General features: G+C 55.3%; 1 protein-coding gene across 1 annotated transcript; it reads right to left on the reverse strand.

The window, feature by feature from the left end:
- Positions 1–2: 2 nt before the first annotated feature.
- On the reverse strand, positions 3–11,387 carry GPRIN1 (G protein regulated inducer of neurite outgrowth 1). Its single transcript, XM_039239759.1, has 2 exons — positions 10,915–11,387; positions 3–4,059 (listed from the first exon to the last, which is right to left on the reverse strand). The coding sequence occupies exon 2, from the start codon at positions 3,891–3,893 to the stop codon at positions 1,017–1,019; it is 2,877 nt and encodes a 958-aa protein (XP_039095690.1). The 5' UTR covers positions 3,894–4,059; positions 10,915–11,387; the 3' UTR covers positions 3–1,016.
- Positions 11,388–13,050: the final 1,663 nt, after the last annotated feature.

Here is a 13,050-nt window from a genome sequence, read left to right on the forward strand (position 1 = left end):
ACAACAGTTGGGGAAAATTTTTATTACCAATGGATATTGTGACAGTTTGTAGCCAAAAACTGTGGCTGGAGGAGTGGGAGGGAAGGGGGATTGAGTGGTCACAAGGGACTCATGGGGCTCACAGCACAGGGGGGACGAGGGGTGGGAGAGGGCAGCTTTTAAAGGACAACTGTGATTGTAGAACGAGCTCTCCGTCCTGCCCCCAATACCCAAGATCAGCTGTCAGGCTGCCTGGGACCCAAGACCTTCCGTGAGCTTCTGTCTGTGATTCCCAGACCCATCTGAGAGACTTTGACCTTTCTGAGACTCTTACAACTGCGCCCCTACCCCCGCCCCAGGTCACCCCTGCAGCTGCCTTCCCCATCAGGAATGGTGAAGAGTGTCCGTGAGGGTGGAGATAGGGCTGGGGGCTGGGGGCTGGGGGCTGGGGCCTGGGGGCTGGGCCAGGTGAAAGGGAGACAGGAACTGGGGACAACTACCAGCATGCAAGACATGCCCGGGCCATGGGGGCCAGCCCACTGCATGGACACACACTCACGCTCCTCCAGGGGCCTCACATTTGGAGCCCTGCACACTCAGGGACCTCACACGCCAATGCTTGCACACTCGGAGCTTTTGTACACAGTCTCTCCTGTTCTGGGGACCGGGCAGCCACTGAAGACTTCAGCCTACCAATCGGGACATCTCAGGAGCCTGCCTCAGCTCTCAGGGCCTGCTGAGCAGGTCCCCGAGGTCACCCAGCGTGACCGCGAGGGAGTGGAGCTGAGAGCTGTAAGGGGACAGGGGGGTTGTCAGGGCTGGGTTCGCGGTCTCAGGACCTCGAGGGGGCTGGGTAGCGAGGGTTCATTTGCGTGGTCGGCAGGCGAGGAGGGAGGAAAGAAAAGGATGAGAAGGCCCTAGAGGCTGCCCGCCCCTCGGGGGCCTCCCGCCCGTCGATGGGATCCCTTCTAGGAGCTTGGGGTCAAGAAGGGAACCTGAAAAGGTTGGAAACCCGGGCGTACAAAAAGGGGAGGAGATCACTCGGCCGTGGGTCCGGCTCGGGAGCAGCACCGCGGGCGGCGCACACTCTGCAGCAGCGCGCGGAAGAGGCCCGGCGGACGCTTGGCGGGGCCCTCTGCGGGCGCCGCACGCACCGAGCCCGCACGGCCGGGGCCCGGACGGGCGGCGGGCGGGGGCGCGGGCGCCCCTTGGCGGCCGTGCTCCTCGATCTGCCGCTCCAGATGCTTCTGGATGGCCATGCCCAGCACCTCCACCTCCATGGCGGCGCCGTACACCTCCCACGTCATGCCCTTTTCGTCCCAGCTCACGTCGCGCACGGGCTCGGCCGCCTCCTGGGGCGCCACGGCGGCCGCCAGCGCGGAGCCGGGCCGCACCCGCACTTCGGGGAAAGCGGGCGGCGCGGCGGGCGGCGCGGCTGCCTGCGGCGTCATGGGCCCCGTGGCCACTGAGCGCGTCTCGGCGGCGCCCAGCGACACCTGCAGGCCCGCGTCCCGGCGCGAGGGCGGCCTGGGCGCGGGGCTGGGCGCGCGGGGCGCCGCCTGGAAGCTGAAGGCCGGGCCGCCAGCGCCGTCCTGCGGAGACATGGGGCTCACGGCCACCGACACGCAGGCCTGTGAGCCCGCCTGCGTGCCCGCGTCCTCGCGCGGCGGCGGGGCGCTCGCCTCCCACGACGGCGCCTTAGTGAAGTTGTCGCGAGTCCGTGGCCCCGGCGGGGGCCCTGCCGCCTCTGGGCCGGGGCTTCTCTCGGTCCCGGCAGGCACCAGGTCTTTCTGGCCTGGGCGGGAGGCCGCTGTGCCGGGCGCTGGCTCCAGGAGGCCTCCGTCGCTACCGGCACCCGCGGGAGAAGGGCCTGGGCTGCAGGGTTTGCCATCTGACTGCCTGGAGGAGGCGGCCTCCGCCTTCTCCAGAGGCAGGGAGGTCAACTTCCCCGAGGGTGAGGACTCTGCTTTTCTTGGAGCGTCGACCTTCCCCAGGACCCCAGGCTCCACCTTCCCAGAGGCAACAGGGTCTGCTTTTCCTGAGGATTCTGGCTCCCCTTTCTCCAAGGCCAGCGGCCTTTCCTTCTGCAGTGATGCAGCCTCTGCTTTTTCCGCAGGGCCCTCCTGCCCAAGGGGCTTTGTTTCTGCTTTGCCCTCAGGCTTGGGTTCTGCCTTCCCGGAGGGCCTGGGACCCACCTTTACGGAGTTCATAAGATTCCCCTTCTCCAGGAGCACAGGAGCCACCTTTTCCTCCGGCACGGTTTCTGCCTTCCCCAAGGGTGCCAGGGCAGTTTTTTCTAGAGTCATGGGGTCCACTTTTCCTGAAGACACAGAGCCCAGTTTTCCAGGGGGCTCCGTTTCTGCTTTCCCTCCATTCACAGTGTCTACCTTGCCCAAGGCCAGGGGACCAGTCTTCCCTGGGGCTGTGAGACCCACCATGCCAGAGGCCATAGGACCTGCCTCCTCTGAGGACAGTGGATCTCCTTCCCCCCCACTCACTGCCTTGGCTTTTACAGAGGATGAGGGTCCTGCTGTCCCCACGAATTTGGGATTCTCTGGACCTGAGGGCACAGGGTCTATTCTTCCTTTCAGTTCAGGGTTCACCTTTCCAGAAGATGCTGTGTTTGTATTTCCCAGAGAAATGGGATCCACCTCTGTGGAGGCCACGGGGTCCTCCTTTCGTGATGATATGGTTTCTCTCTTTCCCACAGACGTCGGTTCTGCCTGCCCGGGAGAGAAGGGCTCTGGCTTTCCTGAGGACGCAGGATCCACCTTGCCCAAAGACACCGGTCCCGCCCTGCCTGAAGACACAGCATCCACATTTGTCAAAGATGTGGGTTCCATCTTTCCTGAAAATACAGGACCCACTTCCCCGGCAGACACGGTTTTTATTGCTCTCATAGACATGGGATCTCCCTTTCCTGACGACGCAGGATCCATCTTCCCCAGGAACTGAGGGTCCTCTTTTGCAGAGGACACAGTTTCTGTACTTCCCTTCGATGCAGGGTCTGTCGTCCCCGCGTGAGCATGCTCCATCCTTCCTGAGGACCCCAGAGCCTCTACTGCAGGGGAGACAGGCTCAGTGTTGCCTGGTGGCGCTGGAGTCAGTGTCCCCAAGGACCCAGGATCTGTAGAAGGTGCAGAGTCTGTGTTTATCAAGGACACGGGATCCACCTTTCCTGAGGACCCAGGATCTCTCTTTCTCAGGGACACAAGATCTGCCTTTCTTACGGATGCAGAAACCACCTCTGCTGAGGCCACAGGAAGCTCTTTTTCTGAATACCTGGGCTCCTCCTTTCTTGGGAACTCAGGCTCCACTTTGGTAGAGGAGACAGGATCCTCCTTCCCTGGGGACACTGTATCCGCCTTGTCAGAACACACGGGAGCTACCTTTCCCGAGGATCCAGGATCCTCCTTTCTTGGGGTCAGAGGATCCATCCTTCCAGAAGCCACAGGATCCCCTCTTCCCAAGATGGCAGGCTCTGTTTTTACTATAAACATGGGATCTGCTTTTCTCAAGGGTGCAGCATCTTCCTTTCCTACGGAAGTGGAATCTGCCTGCCTTGAAAACTTGGAATCCATCTTCTCCAAAAACATAGGATTTCTATTCTCCAAGGATGAGAGATCAGTTTTCCCTGAGGACACAGGGTCTGGCTTCCCAGAGAAGGTGGTTTCTTGTGTCCCTGAGATCAAGGCTCCATGTGCCCCCAGTGTCTCCTTGGTGGCTGCCTCTTGGGGAGAGATGCAGGTCAGGGAGGGGCAGGCCAAGCTCCCGCCAGGGCCCTCAGAACAGGAGGCCCCTTCCCCAGCCCCAAGAGGGCTGCTGTGTCTAGAGTCCATGCCTGGGCTTTGGGTAGGGGTGTGCCTCAGGAGTGCAGGGCTGGCCTTTTGCTGGGAGGGGCAGGAGTCCCTCATGGCTGGATTCCCAGCCCCCAGGCTCCCATCCTGTGGGCAGCAGAGGGCTGTGGGCTGAGGCGCTGGGGGGCTGGAGTTCTTTCAAAGAAGCTGGAGCCAGCCTGGGTCTTCAGCACGGCCCAACTGCCCTTGTGATCATACTTGTGCCCCAGGCTGCTCTCTGGTTCTGAAACACAGAGAAAATAGACTCAGACTCAGGAAGACCCAGTGGGGAGGAGCCTCTATATTCTCCTTCCCACCTGTCTTTGAGCAGCTGGGCCTCCTCTGGGCTCTCTGCCCCCATCTGGTCCTCTCCTGTCCCACCATATCACTCCCCTTCTTCTCTGCTCCCAGTGGCCCTCCCAGACTTCCTAAAATGGCATTCAAGGCCCTTAACAACTAACTTTTCAGCTTATCTACCATCACCCATGCAGCATGCACCCTTCATCTACCTCGTCAGCCTACCCCGTGCAGCATGCTACATAGACATGCTTTTGTCTTCTAAGCCTCGAGTCACAAGCTCTGATGCCATAGGGGCCAGGCAGGTAATTTAAGTGAGGGAAGCAGGCTGAGTAGAAAACAATAGGGAGGGGCACCTGGGTGGCTCAGTCAGTTAAGCATCTGACATCAGCTCAGGTCATGATCTCACAGCTCATGAGTTTGAGACCTGCGTCAGGCTCTGTGCTGACAGCTCAGAGCCTGGAGCCTGCTTCAGATTCTGTGTCTCCCTCTCTCTCTGTCCCTCCCCCACTCACACTCTGTCTCTCAAAAATAAATAAATATTTTTTTTTTAAAAAGAGAGAGAACAATAGGGAATGGTGGGGAAAGCGACAAACCAGAGGGTACATGCCCTGTCTAAAGTGGGGGCCACTACTCCACCAGCCAAGTACTGCTCTGGAGACGTGCATCCTGGTAGTATCAGCCAGCAGCAGCAAATCTAGAACTTTAATGTAAAATGCGCTAAATCAAGATTAAAAAAAACCAACAACAACACTATGTGGGTCAAACAAAACATGTCGTAGCTCACCAGTTTGGGTCTGTGTAGGCTCTGGGGAGACATGAATGATTTATAGTTGAGGGACATAGTCTGAAATGTGTGCTTTCAAAGACCACTCCGGGATGGTGCGGAGGCTAGAGGGGAAGGGCTGGCCAATCATTCTCTAATCTCTCATCCTTCCAAGTCTTCATTCATTCCACCCAGCCCTTCTCTGCAATAATCTAGACGAGAGCTGGTACAGTAAAGGGCCAAGGGATAGAGAATTGGCAGAACTGAGAGATCTTGGGGAAAACTGTCAGGAGCCAGCCGGCTGTAGGGGGTGACAGTAGGGGTGATCTGCAGGACTCTGGCCAGGGTGGGGGGGTGTGAGGCAGGAGATCTGGGGAAAAATGGAGTTGCGTTTTAGACAAGCTGAGTGTGTGGTGTCTGGGGGACATCCAGGGAGAGGGTGTGGCAGGCAGCTGGATCTGTGAACAACTTCATTCCACTACGTATCAGCAGCCTGAGGGAGCAGAGCACTGGGCTCCCCCCAAACCTTCTCCGCCTGCCATCTTTCCCAAAGCCATCTCACTAATGCTCAGGCCAAAAGCCCTAGAGTCACCCTTGACTTTTCTCACACACCCTGCACACCCCGTCCATCAGCAAAACATATGCATCTCCCTTCAAAATATATCCAGAATATCTCCTGAGCTAAACTCACACTATCTCCCATATGGATTATCCTGGCTTTTTCCTTTGCTCCATACAGTTCATTCTCAACATAGCAGCTGGAAGGATCTTAGCAAGATCCAAGGCAGATCATCTCTCTTCTGCTCAGAACCATGTCGTGTCTCCCCATCCTGTGTGAAGTAAAAGTAAACTCCTTACACGTCTCTGCATCTTCTGGCCCCATCACTGATCTTGGCCTTGTCTCCTACTACTTTTTTTTTTTTTTAACTTTTTAAGTTTTTATTTATTTGAGAGAGATAGAGCCAGCATGAGTGAAGGTGGGGCAAAGAAAGAGAGAAAAAGAGAATCCCAAGCAAGCTCCGAGCTGCCAGCACAGAGTCCAGATGTGGGGCTCAGACTCATGAAACTGTGAGATCATGACCTGAGCCAAAATGAAGAGTTGGATGCTCAACTGAGTGAGCCAACCAGTCACCCCACTATGACTTTCAACTGTGCTGCTTCAGCCACACTGGCTGCCTTGCTGATCCTTGGACACTCGCTGCCTTGGGGCTTTTGCACTGGCTGTTTCCTCTGCCTAGAATGCCTTCCCTCCTAATATCTGCATGGTCTGCTCCCTAGGACTTTCCCTGACCCATCGTCCCCAGCACTGGGCACTCTCCATTCCCCTGGCCTTACTCAGTTTTCTTCACAGTATCCACCACCATCTGACATACTACATACAGTTTATTACTTATGGTTTGTCTCTCCCATTAGAGTGTCAGCTCCAGGAGGATGAGGACGTTGTCATGTTTATTGATAAACCCTCAGGGTTGAGAACAGTGATTGGCATATAGTAAGCAAGTAGCTCCCTATGAATATTTATTAAATGAAGGACTGAATGATCTTTCTAGTATGCTGGTCCAACTATGCCGCTCCTTGGCTCCAACCCATCTTTGCTCTTGCTGGGAAAGTAAACCAGTGGTAATCTTTTTGGAAGGACATTTGTCAATTCCTATAAAAGTTTACAATGCACTTGACATTTAGGTCAGCAAGCCCACCCCCAGGGATGGTCGTGAAGAGATCTATGATGCACCAACGGTGCAAGAGAATGTGGTTGGTGACGAGAAGAAAACCAGGAAGCCCATCCATGAAATGTGAGACAGCCACACAGAGCCCCCCACAGCTGTCAGCATGTGTGGAGTGATGAGGAGGGATGCCCAAGATAAATTAAGTGAAAAAAAGCCAGGGACAGCATGGCTAGTGGGACTCCATGCATGCAGACAAGAAAAAGGTCAGATACACATATATGGGTTTATTTAAAAAAAAAAAAAATTTCTGGAAGGAAACCCATGAAATTTAGTAGCAATTGCTTCTGGGAAGTGAGACCAGGGATCTAGAGGTGGAAGAGACTTTTTTTTCCCTTTTCTTTTCTGTTTTTTTTTTTGCTATGCCCCTTTGTGATGCATGAAAGTTTGGTTATGTGTGCACATATCACTTTTTCAAAATGGGAGAAAAAAAGAAAGAAACCTTAGTGCTCTCTATTACTTTTAGGATTGAGTCCAATTCTATAATGTGCTACCAAGCCCCTATGTAGTTACTTACCCACTAAGCTTTATCTTTCAGTATGCACTTCCCCAAAGCGCATACAAACACACACACACACACACACGCACGCACGCACGCACATACAGGCACCACAACCTCTCTGGGGTCCTCCATGGCTTCACAGTCTCTCGCATCTCAGCCTCTGCATACCTTCTTGCCTGGCTCTCACAAAACTTTCAGTCCCCAGTTCAAACACCTCCTCCTACAGTGAGCTTTCTTGGCCCACAACCTTCCTCCAAGTTCCGATAGCCTCTTCTTCTTCCCCTAGCCAGATACATGTCACTGTGCCATCTTTACCTCTGGGTCCCTGCCTAGACCTCAAGTCCCTGAATGGGGACACAGCTGATACTATTCACCACTGTGTCCCCCAGACTTTGGGCTTTTGGGACTTGGGTGGATGAGGGTCATCACCAAAACGTGGACCCTGGGGTAGGGGCTATCTTATAGAGGACAGTGGGGCACTTGGTTTGGGGGCAGCATCTGAAGTAGTCATACAAAGTCCAGAGAGGCTGGAGTGAGGTCGGAAGGGGGAGGGGAGGAGGCAGTTCCCTACTTAGCAACTCTATGAGCACAGGCAAGTCCCTTCTCCTCACTGGGGACCCTGGCAAGGCCTTCCCTGCTCCCACAGGGCTGTTGCAAGGATTAGAGAAGATGAGGGGTGTGTGGGGCTCTGCTCACTTTGGGGCTGGGCTGTGTACATGGAAAGCCTGTTTTTATCTACTCAGCCTGTCAGAGCCCAGCTGTGCTCCCAGGAGGGGGCAGGGGATGGAGGGCCTCCAGCGGAGGCACAAACTGGCAAAATCCCACCCTTGGACCTGCTCGTTTGTCCCAGAGGTGCTAAGAAGACATTTTTAAAGGAATTAACTGATCAACATTTAAAAATTAGAAGATGTCATGTGCAAAATCAGATTTCCAGATTCTCTCAGAAAACTAAAATTTGGCAATCTGAGCATGCTTCCTGCATGCCAACAGTGGCTGCCTGCTTGGATGCGGGAGAACTCTCCAACAAGCCATAATCTCCACCCTTGCCTCTGGGGTCCTGGGCACTGGGGCTGGCTGCCCGTTGCTGCCGATCATTGAAGCATTTTTCTTATAGCCAGCCCCTCATGTAGGCTATCCCCCTGGCCTCTAGCCCCCCGAGTTCTGACCCTTGACCTAGATGTTGAGAAGAGTGGGAGGTGACCTCACACACACCAAGCCTGCAGTGTGTTTACTATGTGAAGACCCCATACACCTTCCAGGCAGGTGCTGTGTTCTTATTTTCCAGCAGTGGAAACTGAGAGGCAGGCATGGCTCAGCTGGTAACACGCCTCTTCTGAAAGCTCTCCCTAACCCCCTGCCTGGAAGAGATTGGCTTCTCAGTTCCCTGCTTGCAGTTCTCTGACATGGAAGAAGGTCTGGGAGGGACAAAGAGCCTGGCCAGGGCATTAGAAAGATGCGGGGTCAGATGCCATCTTGGTCACTGACTTGCTCCATGAATTTCAGTGAATATTTCCACAGTCTGTGAAACGGGGGAAGGGATGTAGTTATATCTAGAATTGCTGGCCCAGCCCTGGGTTTAAGATCTGCCAAGACACCATTCTCAGAGGCCCTGCTGCTCACAGTTCTACTGAGTGCTTCCTGGTTCTTGATGGAAACTCAGTATCCTTAAGCCACTTCTCCAAGAGGCAGCCCAGGCCTGGGATGCCCCCTTCATATGCCCCACCCTCTCAGTGGAACCCAGCTCCATCGCTCTCCCCACTGTGTGCTCAGCCCTGGGCCCAGAACTCTCAGGCTTATTTTGTCATCTGAACTTCACAACAATCTCATTGGGGGGGGGGGGAGGGAGCATGATCATCCCATTTCACAGATGAGGACACTGAGGTCAAAGGGAAAAAAGACTTGACCAAGGGCACACAGCTGGTGCCAGGGGCTATGGTTCAAAGTCCGTTGTGTCTGAACCCAAATCCTGGGTCTTTCCTGCTTGTATCAGTTAAGATTTTGGACACTGATGCTCAGCTCTTAAAGCTCCTTTCTGCCTTTTGGGATCAGGCCAAGGGTCCTCCTGATCCCTTGGACTGAGGAAGCATGTCCCTACACGCACATGCCCACCAAGACAAGCAGATAAGCTACACATTTATGTGGCCTGACTGAGGTAAAAGATTGAAATGATCCCCTTGGTGTGTGGGCCGGCTCACCTGGCATGCAGGGGAGCACGTAGACTGCGTATGCATGTCTATGCCAGCTTAGGCCAGCCTGGAGAGGCAGAACCTGGCTCCTGCCTTCTGCTCAAGAAAAGCTTGGGTGCGTATACATGCAACTTGTATGTGCAGAACGGCCTAAGTATTTATGCCTTCTGGGGGCCACTTGGACCCTTGTGGGTGTGCACACGAGTGGCCACATGGCTTCAGAGTCTCACTCATGGAGAGCTGGCCTGGCTGTATGCACAGGTGCTTAGGCAGAGGAGCCCCTGTGAATGCTCCTTCCCGCCAGTCTGTCCTTTCCCTCTAGGATTTCTTCCCTATATGAAGCCAGGGCTGCCAGGCACCTGCAAACACCTCCTCCCATGGTGACAAGACCAACAAAGGCTTGCAGTGCTTCAGAAGGTGTGAGTGTATGCCTGTGTGTGTCTGACAATCCAGGTCTGCTGTCCCTCATCCTTTCTGCCCCTTGTCTCCTAATATCTTCGGAGCAGCAAAGCCTCCTGCCTAGGGCTGTAGGGGAGAAAGAGTCTAGCAAAGGGTGATAGCCATACCTTTTTCCAGAAATGGACCCAGACCATCTATCCATTCATCCACAAGAGGGCAAGAGTGGACAATCAGGGGTGTGCATCCTTGGGTTGAGTGAGTGCAGGGGATGGGCAGCAAGCTAAGATATGGAGAGTGTGGGAGAGGGAGCGTGTGCACAGTCTACTCCAGGGTCTAGGGGTACATGAGGGATACCATGAGCAAGTGTGAACTGGCAGAAGGTCGGAGCAGGGTGGCTGTGAATGTATTGTGATAAGGGACTATTGTTCAGTTGAGTGTTCTGTGATAGGCAAAGGCCAGTGTGAATGCGTAGCTATGCCTGGGTATATACGCAAGGCTCCCACTTAGTGTACTGGGTGGGTGCACAGGTGGCTGTGTGTATGAGTATGATGAAATGACCACGGGCCATTGTGTATGTGTGTGTGTGTGTGTGTGTGTGTGTGAGAGAGAGAGAGAGAGAGAGAGAGAATCGTGGCCTCACCCGGAGTGAGATGCCCGTGTATGAACGCGGTGAGTGTGTAATGGGGTGTGTGATGGTGCCCCAGAGTGTGTGCCATACTGAGTGTGCGACAGTGAGTGTGCTCAGTGGTGCCGGTGGTTTCAGTGGAGCCACTCGAGCACAGAGCTCGCTACAGGGGGCAGATGAATCAACGCGGGCGGACCCCCTTCCCCGCGGTAGCGGGAAGCGCCCCCTCCCGCAGCGCCCTGTCGAACAATGCGGCCGCACGCGGCGAGGCCGGGCATAGGGTCCGGGTCCTACACACAGGGCGGGCTGGCCCTCATGGTCCCTCGAGTGCCCGGCCCCAGGCTGCGGGACCCGCCCCCGCCCCGCCCCACCCCAGCGAGGAGCCTGGAAATGGACACCCGCCGCCCCCGGCCGCGCGCGCACACACACACACCACACACACACCGGCGCACGGTGGGCACACGCCTCGCTTGGTGCGCGAGCCCCGCCACCCAGGTGGTTCGAGGACCTTGGACAGCGGCTCCGGGGCGGCTGCGAGCAGAGGAATGGAGTCGACGCTGCCCGCCCATAGCGGGCAGCAGGTGCGGGCTCGGCACTTACCCTGCTGTGCCACCGCTCCTCTCCTTGGCGCGCTGCGCTCCAGCTCCAGCCGCTGCCGCCGCCGCCCGAGCGGCCTCGGCTGCCTCCGGCGGGGCTGGCGGGCGGACCCGCGGACTCCGAGCTGCCGTCCCCCGCGCCGGCTCCGAGCTCCCGCCCAGCGCCCCGCCCCGGGCATGCGCGCTGGCCGACTAGCGGCCTCCGAAGCCGGGAGGGGGCGGTGCCGGCGAAGACTCGGAGGCCGGAGAGAGGGAGGGGCGCCCTTCGCCCCTCGCTCCTCACCGAGGTTCCAGGGCTCCTGGGTTCCCCAACTGGGTTCCCCTTTCACAGACAGGGAGACTGAGGGGCGGGGCGGTTGCCCATTTGCCGCTCGCGTGTTGAGGGCGGGGCGCGCTGCTTGTCAGGTTTCACTCAATCCAGACCCGCGAACTCCCTCTACTTAGTATTACCGAGGAGGAAATTGGGACTCAGAGAGGAAAAGCCACTTGTCCAAGGATACGTAGCGCCTGGAAAAGGACCCAGGTCGGCGCGATCTCCAAGCTCCACCTGCGCGGAAATTTCCCGCCTCCGCCTTGGCCGCACTTCCGGCCGTCTCTCCCGGCACCGCGCCCCGCCCCTGCCCCTTTGTCTCGCCGCCGCCCACGCTCCCACGAGTTGAGGCGACACGGGTGGGGTGGGAGGGAGGCGTCTTCGATTCCCTTGCTATGGGCTTCCCCAGCCAGGGTGCCCGCCCACTCTCTGGTCTGTGCAAGCTCGGTTCTCTTCCCTCTGGGTACCCTTGAGCAAGTTATTTCACATTTTTGAAACCTCAGTTTCCCGGTCTATAAAATGGGACTAACGTTAACCATCTCACAGTAGTCTTGAAAAGATGAGGGAACCTAAAGTAGCTTGTCAGGGGCTTCCAGATGAATATGAATTGCCAAGGACATGAGGCCTTGTTGCTCACCCCCTTTGACGTTTCTCCGCAGAAAGATAGTCCTCTCCTCTTTGACTTCCCAGAGAAGAACAAATAATTCTGGAATTGCCGAGAGGTGCTAAAACCTTCTCACCTGCACCTTGAAACCACTTATTTAAAATGGTGACAACTAACATTAATGTAACGCTTATTTAGGAGCAGACACCGATCTAAGTTTTTGTTACAGGTGTCATGTGATTTAAATTTCCAATCACTTAGGAGCAAGTTAATATTTATATATTATATTCCCATTTTTCAGGTAAGAAAACGGAGATACTGACGGGTTACTTGTCTGTGTTCACACACCTAGTTAATGGTGGAGTTAACTCCTGAAACCTCATGCTAAACCCCTAGCTTCTATTCCTCCCACTTACCTAGTGAACCGTAAATAACCGTGATCGTTTTAACAATTATTTTAAAAACCCGGGTACTAAATGAAGAAAGTCTGTTGTACCGGCGTTTTCAGCCAGCATCCGGGAGAAGCAGAAAACCTCAGGTCAGGGTACGGACCAATTTTCAGCACCACGGACAACAACCACACAAAGACTGCTTCCTAACATTTCATGCCCATAAGAGCACTTCGCTTCACAGTTTACAAACCCTATTCTACATTCATCGTTTCATTTTTATTCCCCCTACAACCCTCCCACGTAACCATTACTGGCCCCATGATACGGATGAAGACATCGAGTTTTGGGGAGGTTCTAAGACATGAAAAGCGGCAAGAACGAATCTGTGACCTAAAAAGCTCCCCCAGGGGCAGGGTGAGGATGTATAGGAATGGAACCAGATCATGAGTGAGGAATTCATGAAGTTGTCCAGGTGAGAGATGATGATGCCTGAACCACGACACTGTTTGTTGGAATGGAGGAGGGGCCAGGTTTGATACCTATTTAGGGGTAAGATCAACAAATCTTGGTCATGGATGGTTATGGCTGTGAGGGGAGAGAGGATTCTGCTGCTTCTTTGAAGTTCTGCCTCACGGAGCTGAGTGGATGGGGGACAGATACCTGATGAGCCCTGGGAAAGAAGGATCTTGTGGGGTGGCCATGCTGAGATGTAGGAGTCCAAACCTGAGCTCTGGAGTAGCCCACGCTGGAGACAGACTAGGTTTCTGGTGATGGAAGTCACAAGACCGGTGTCAGTACATGAAGGGAGGGGGTATAGACCAAATAAGTTGAGAC

The sequence above is a fragment of the Hyaena hyaena genome, unplaced genomic scaffold (assembly GCF_003009895.1).
Source record: "Hyaena hyaena isolate Hyena2069 unplaced genomic scaffold, ASM300989v1 scaffold_160, whole genome shotgun sequence".
NCBI lineage: Eukaryota > Metazoa > Chordata > Mammalia > Carnivora > Hyaenidae > Hyaena > Hyaena hyaena.

Coding starts and splice junctions, on each gene's coding strand:
- GPRIN1 (XM_039239759.1), bottom strand. CDS start 3,893: ATGAGGGACTCCTGCCCCTCCCAGCAAAAGGCCAGCCCTGCACTCCTG.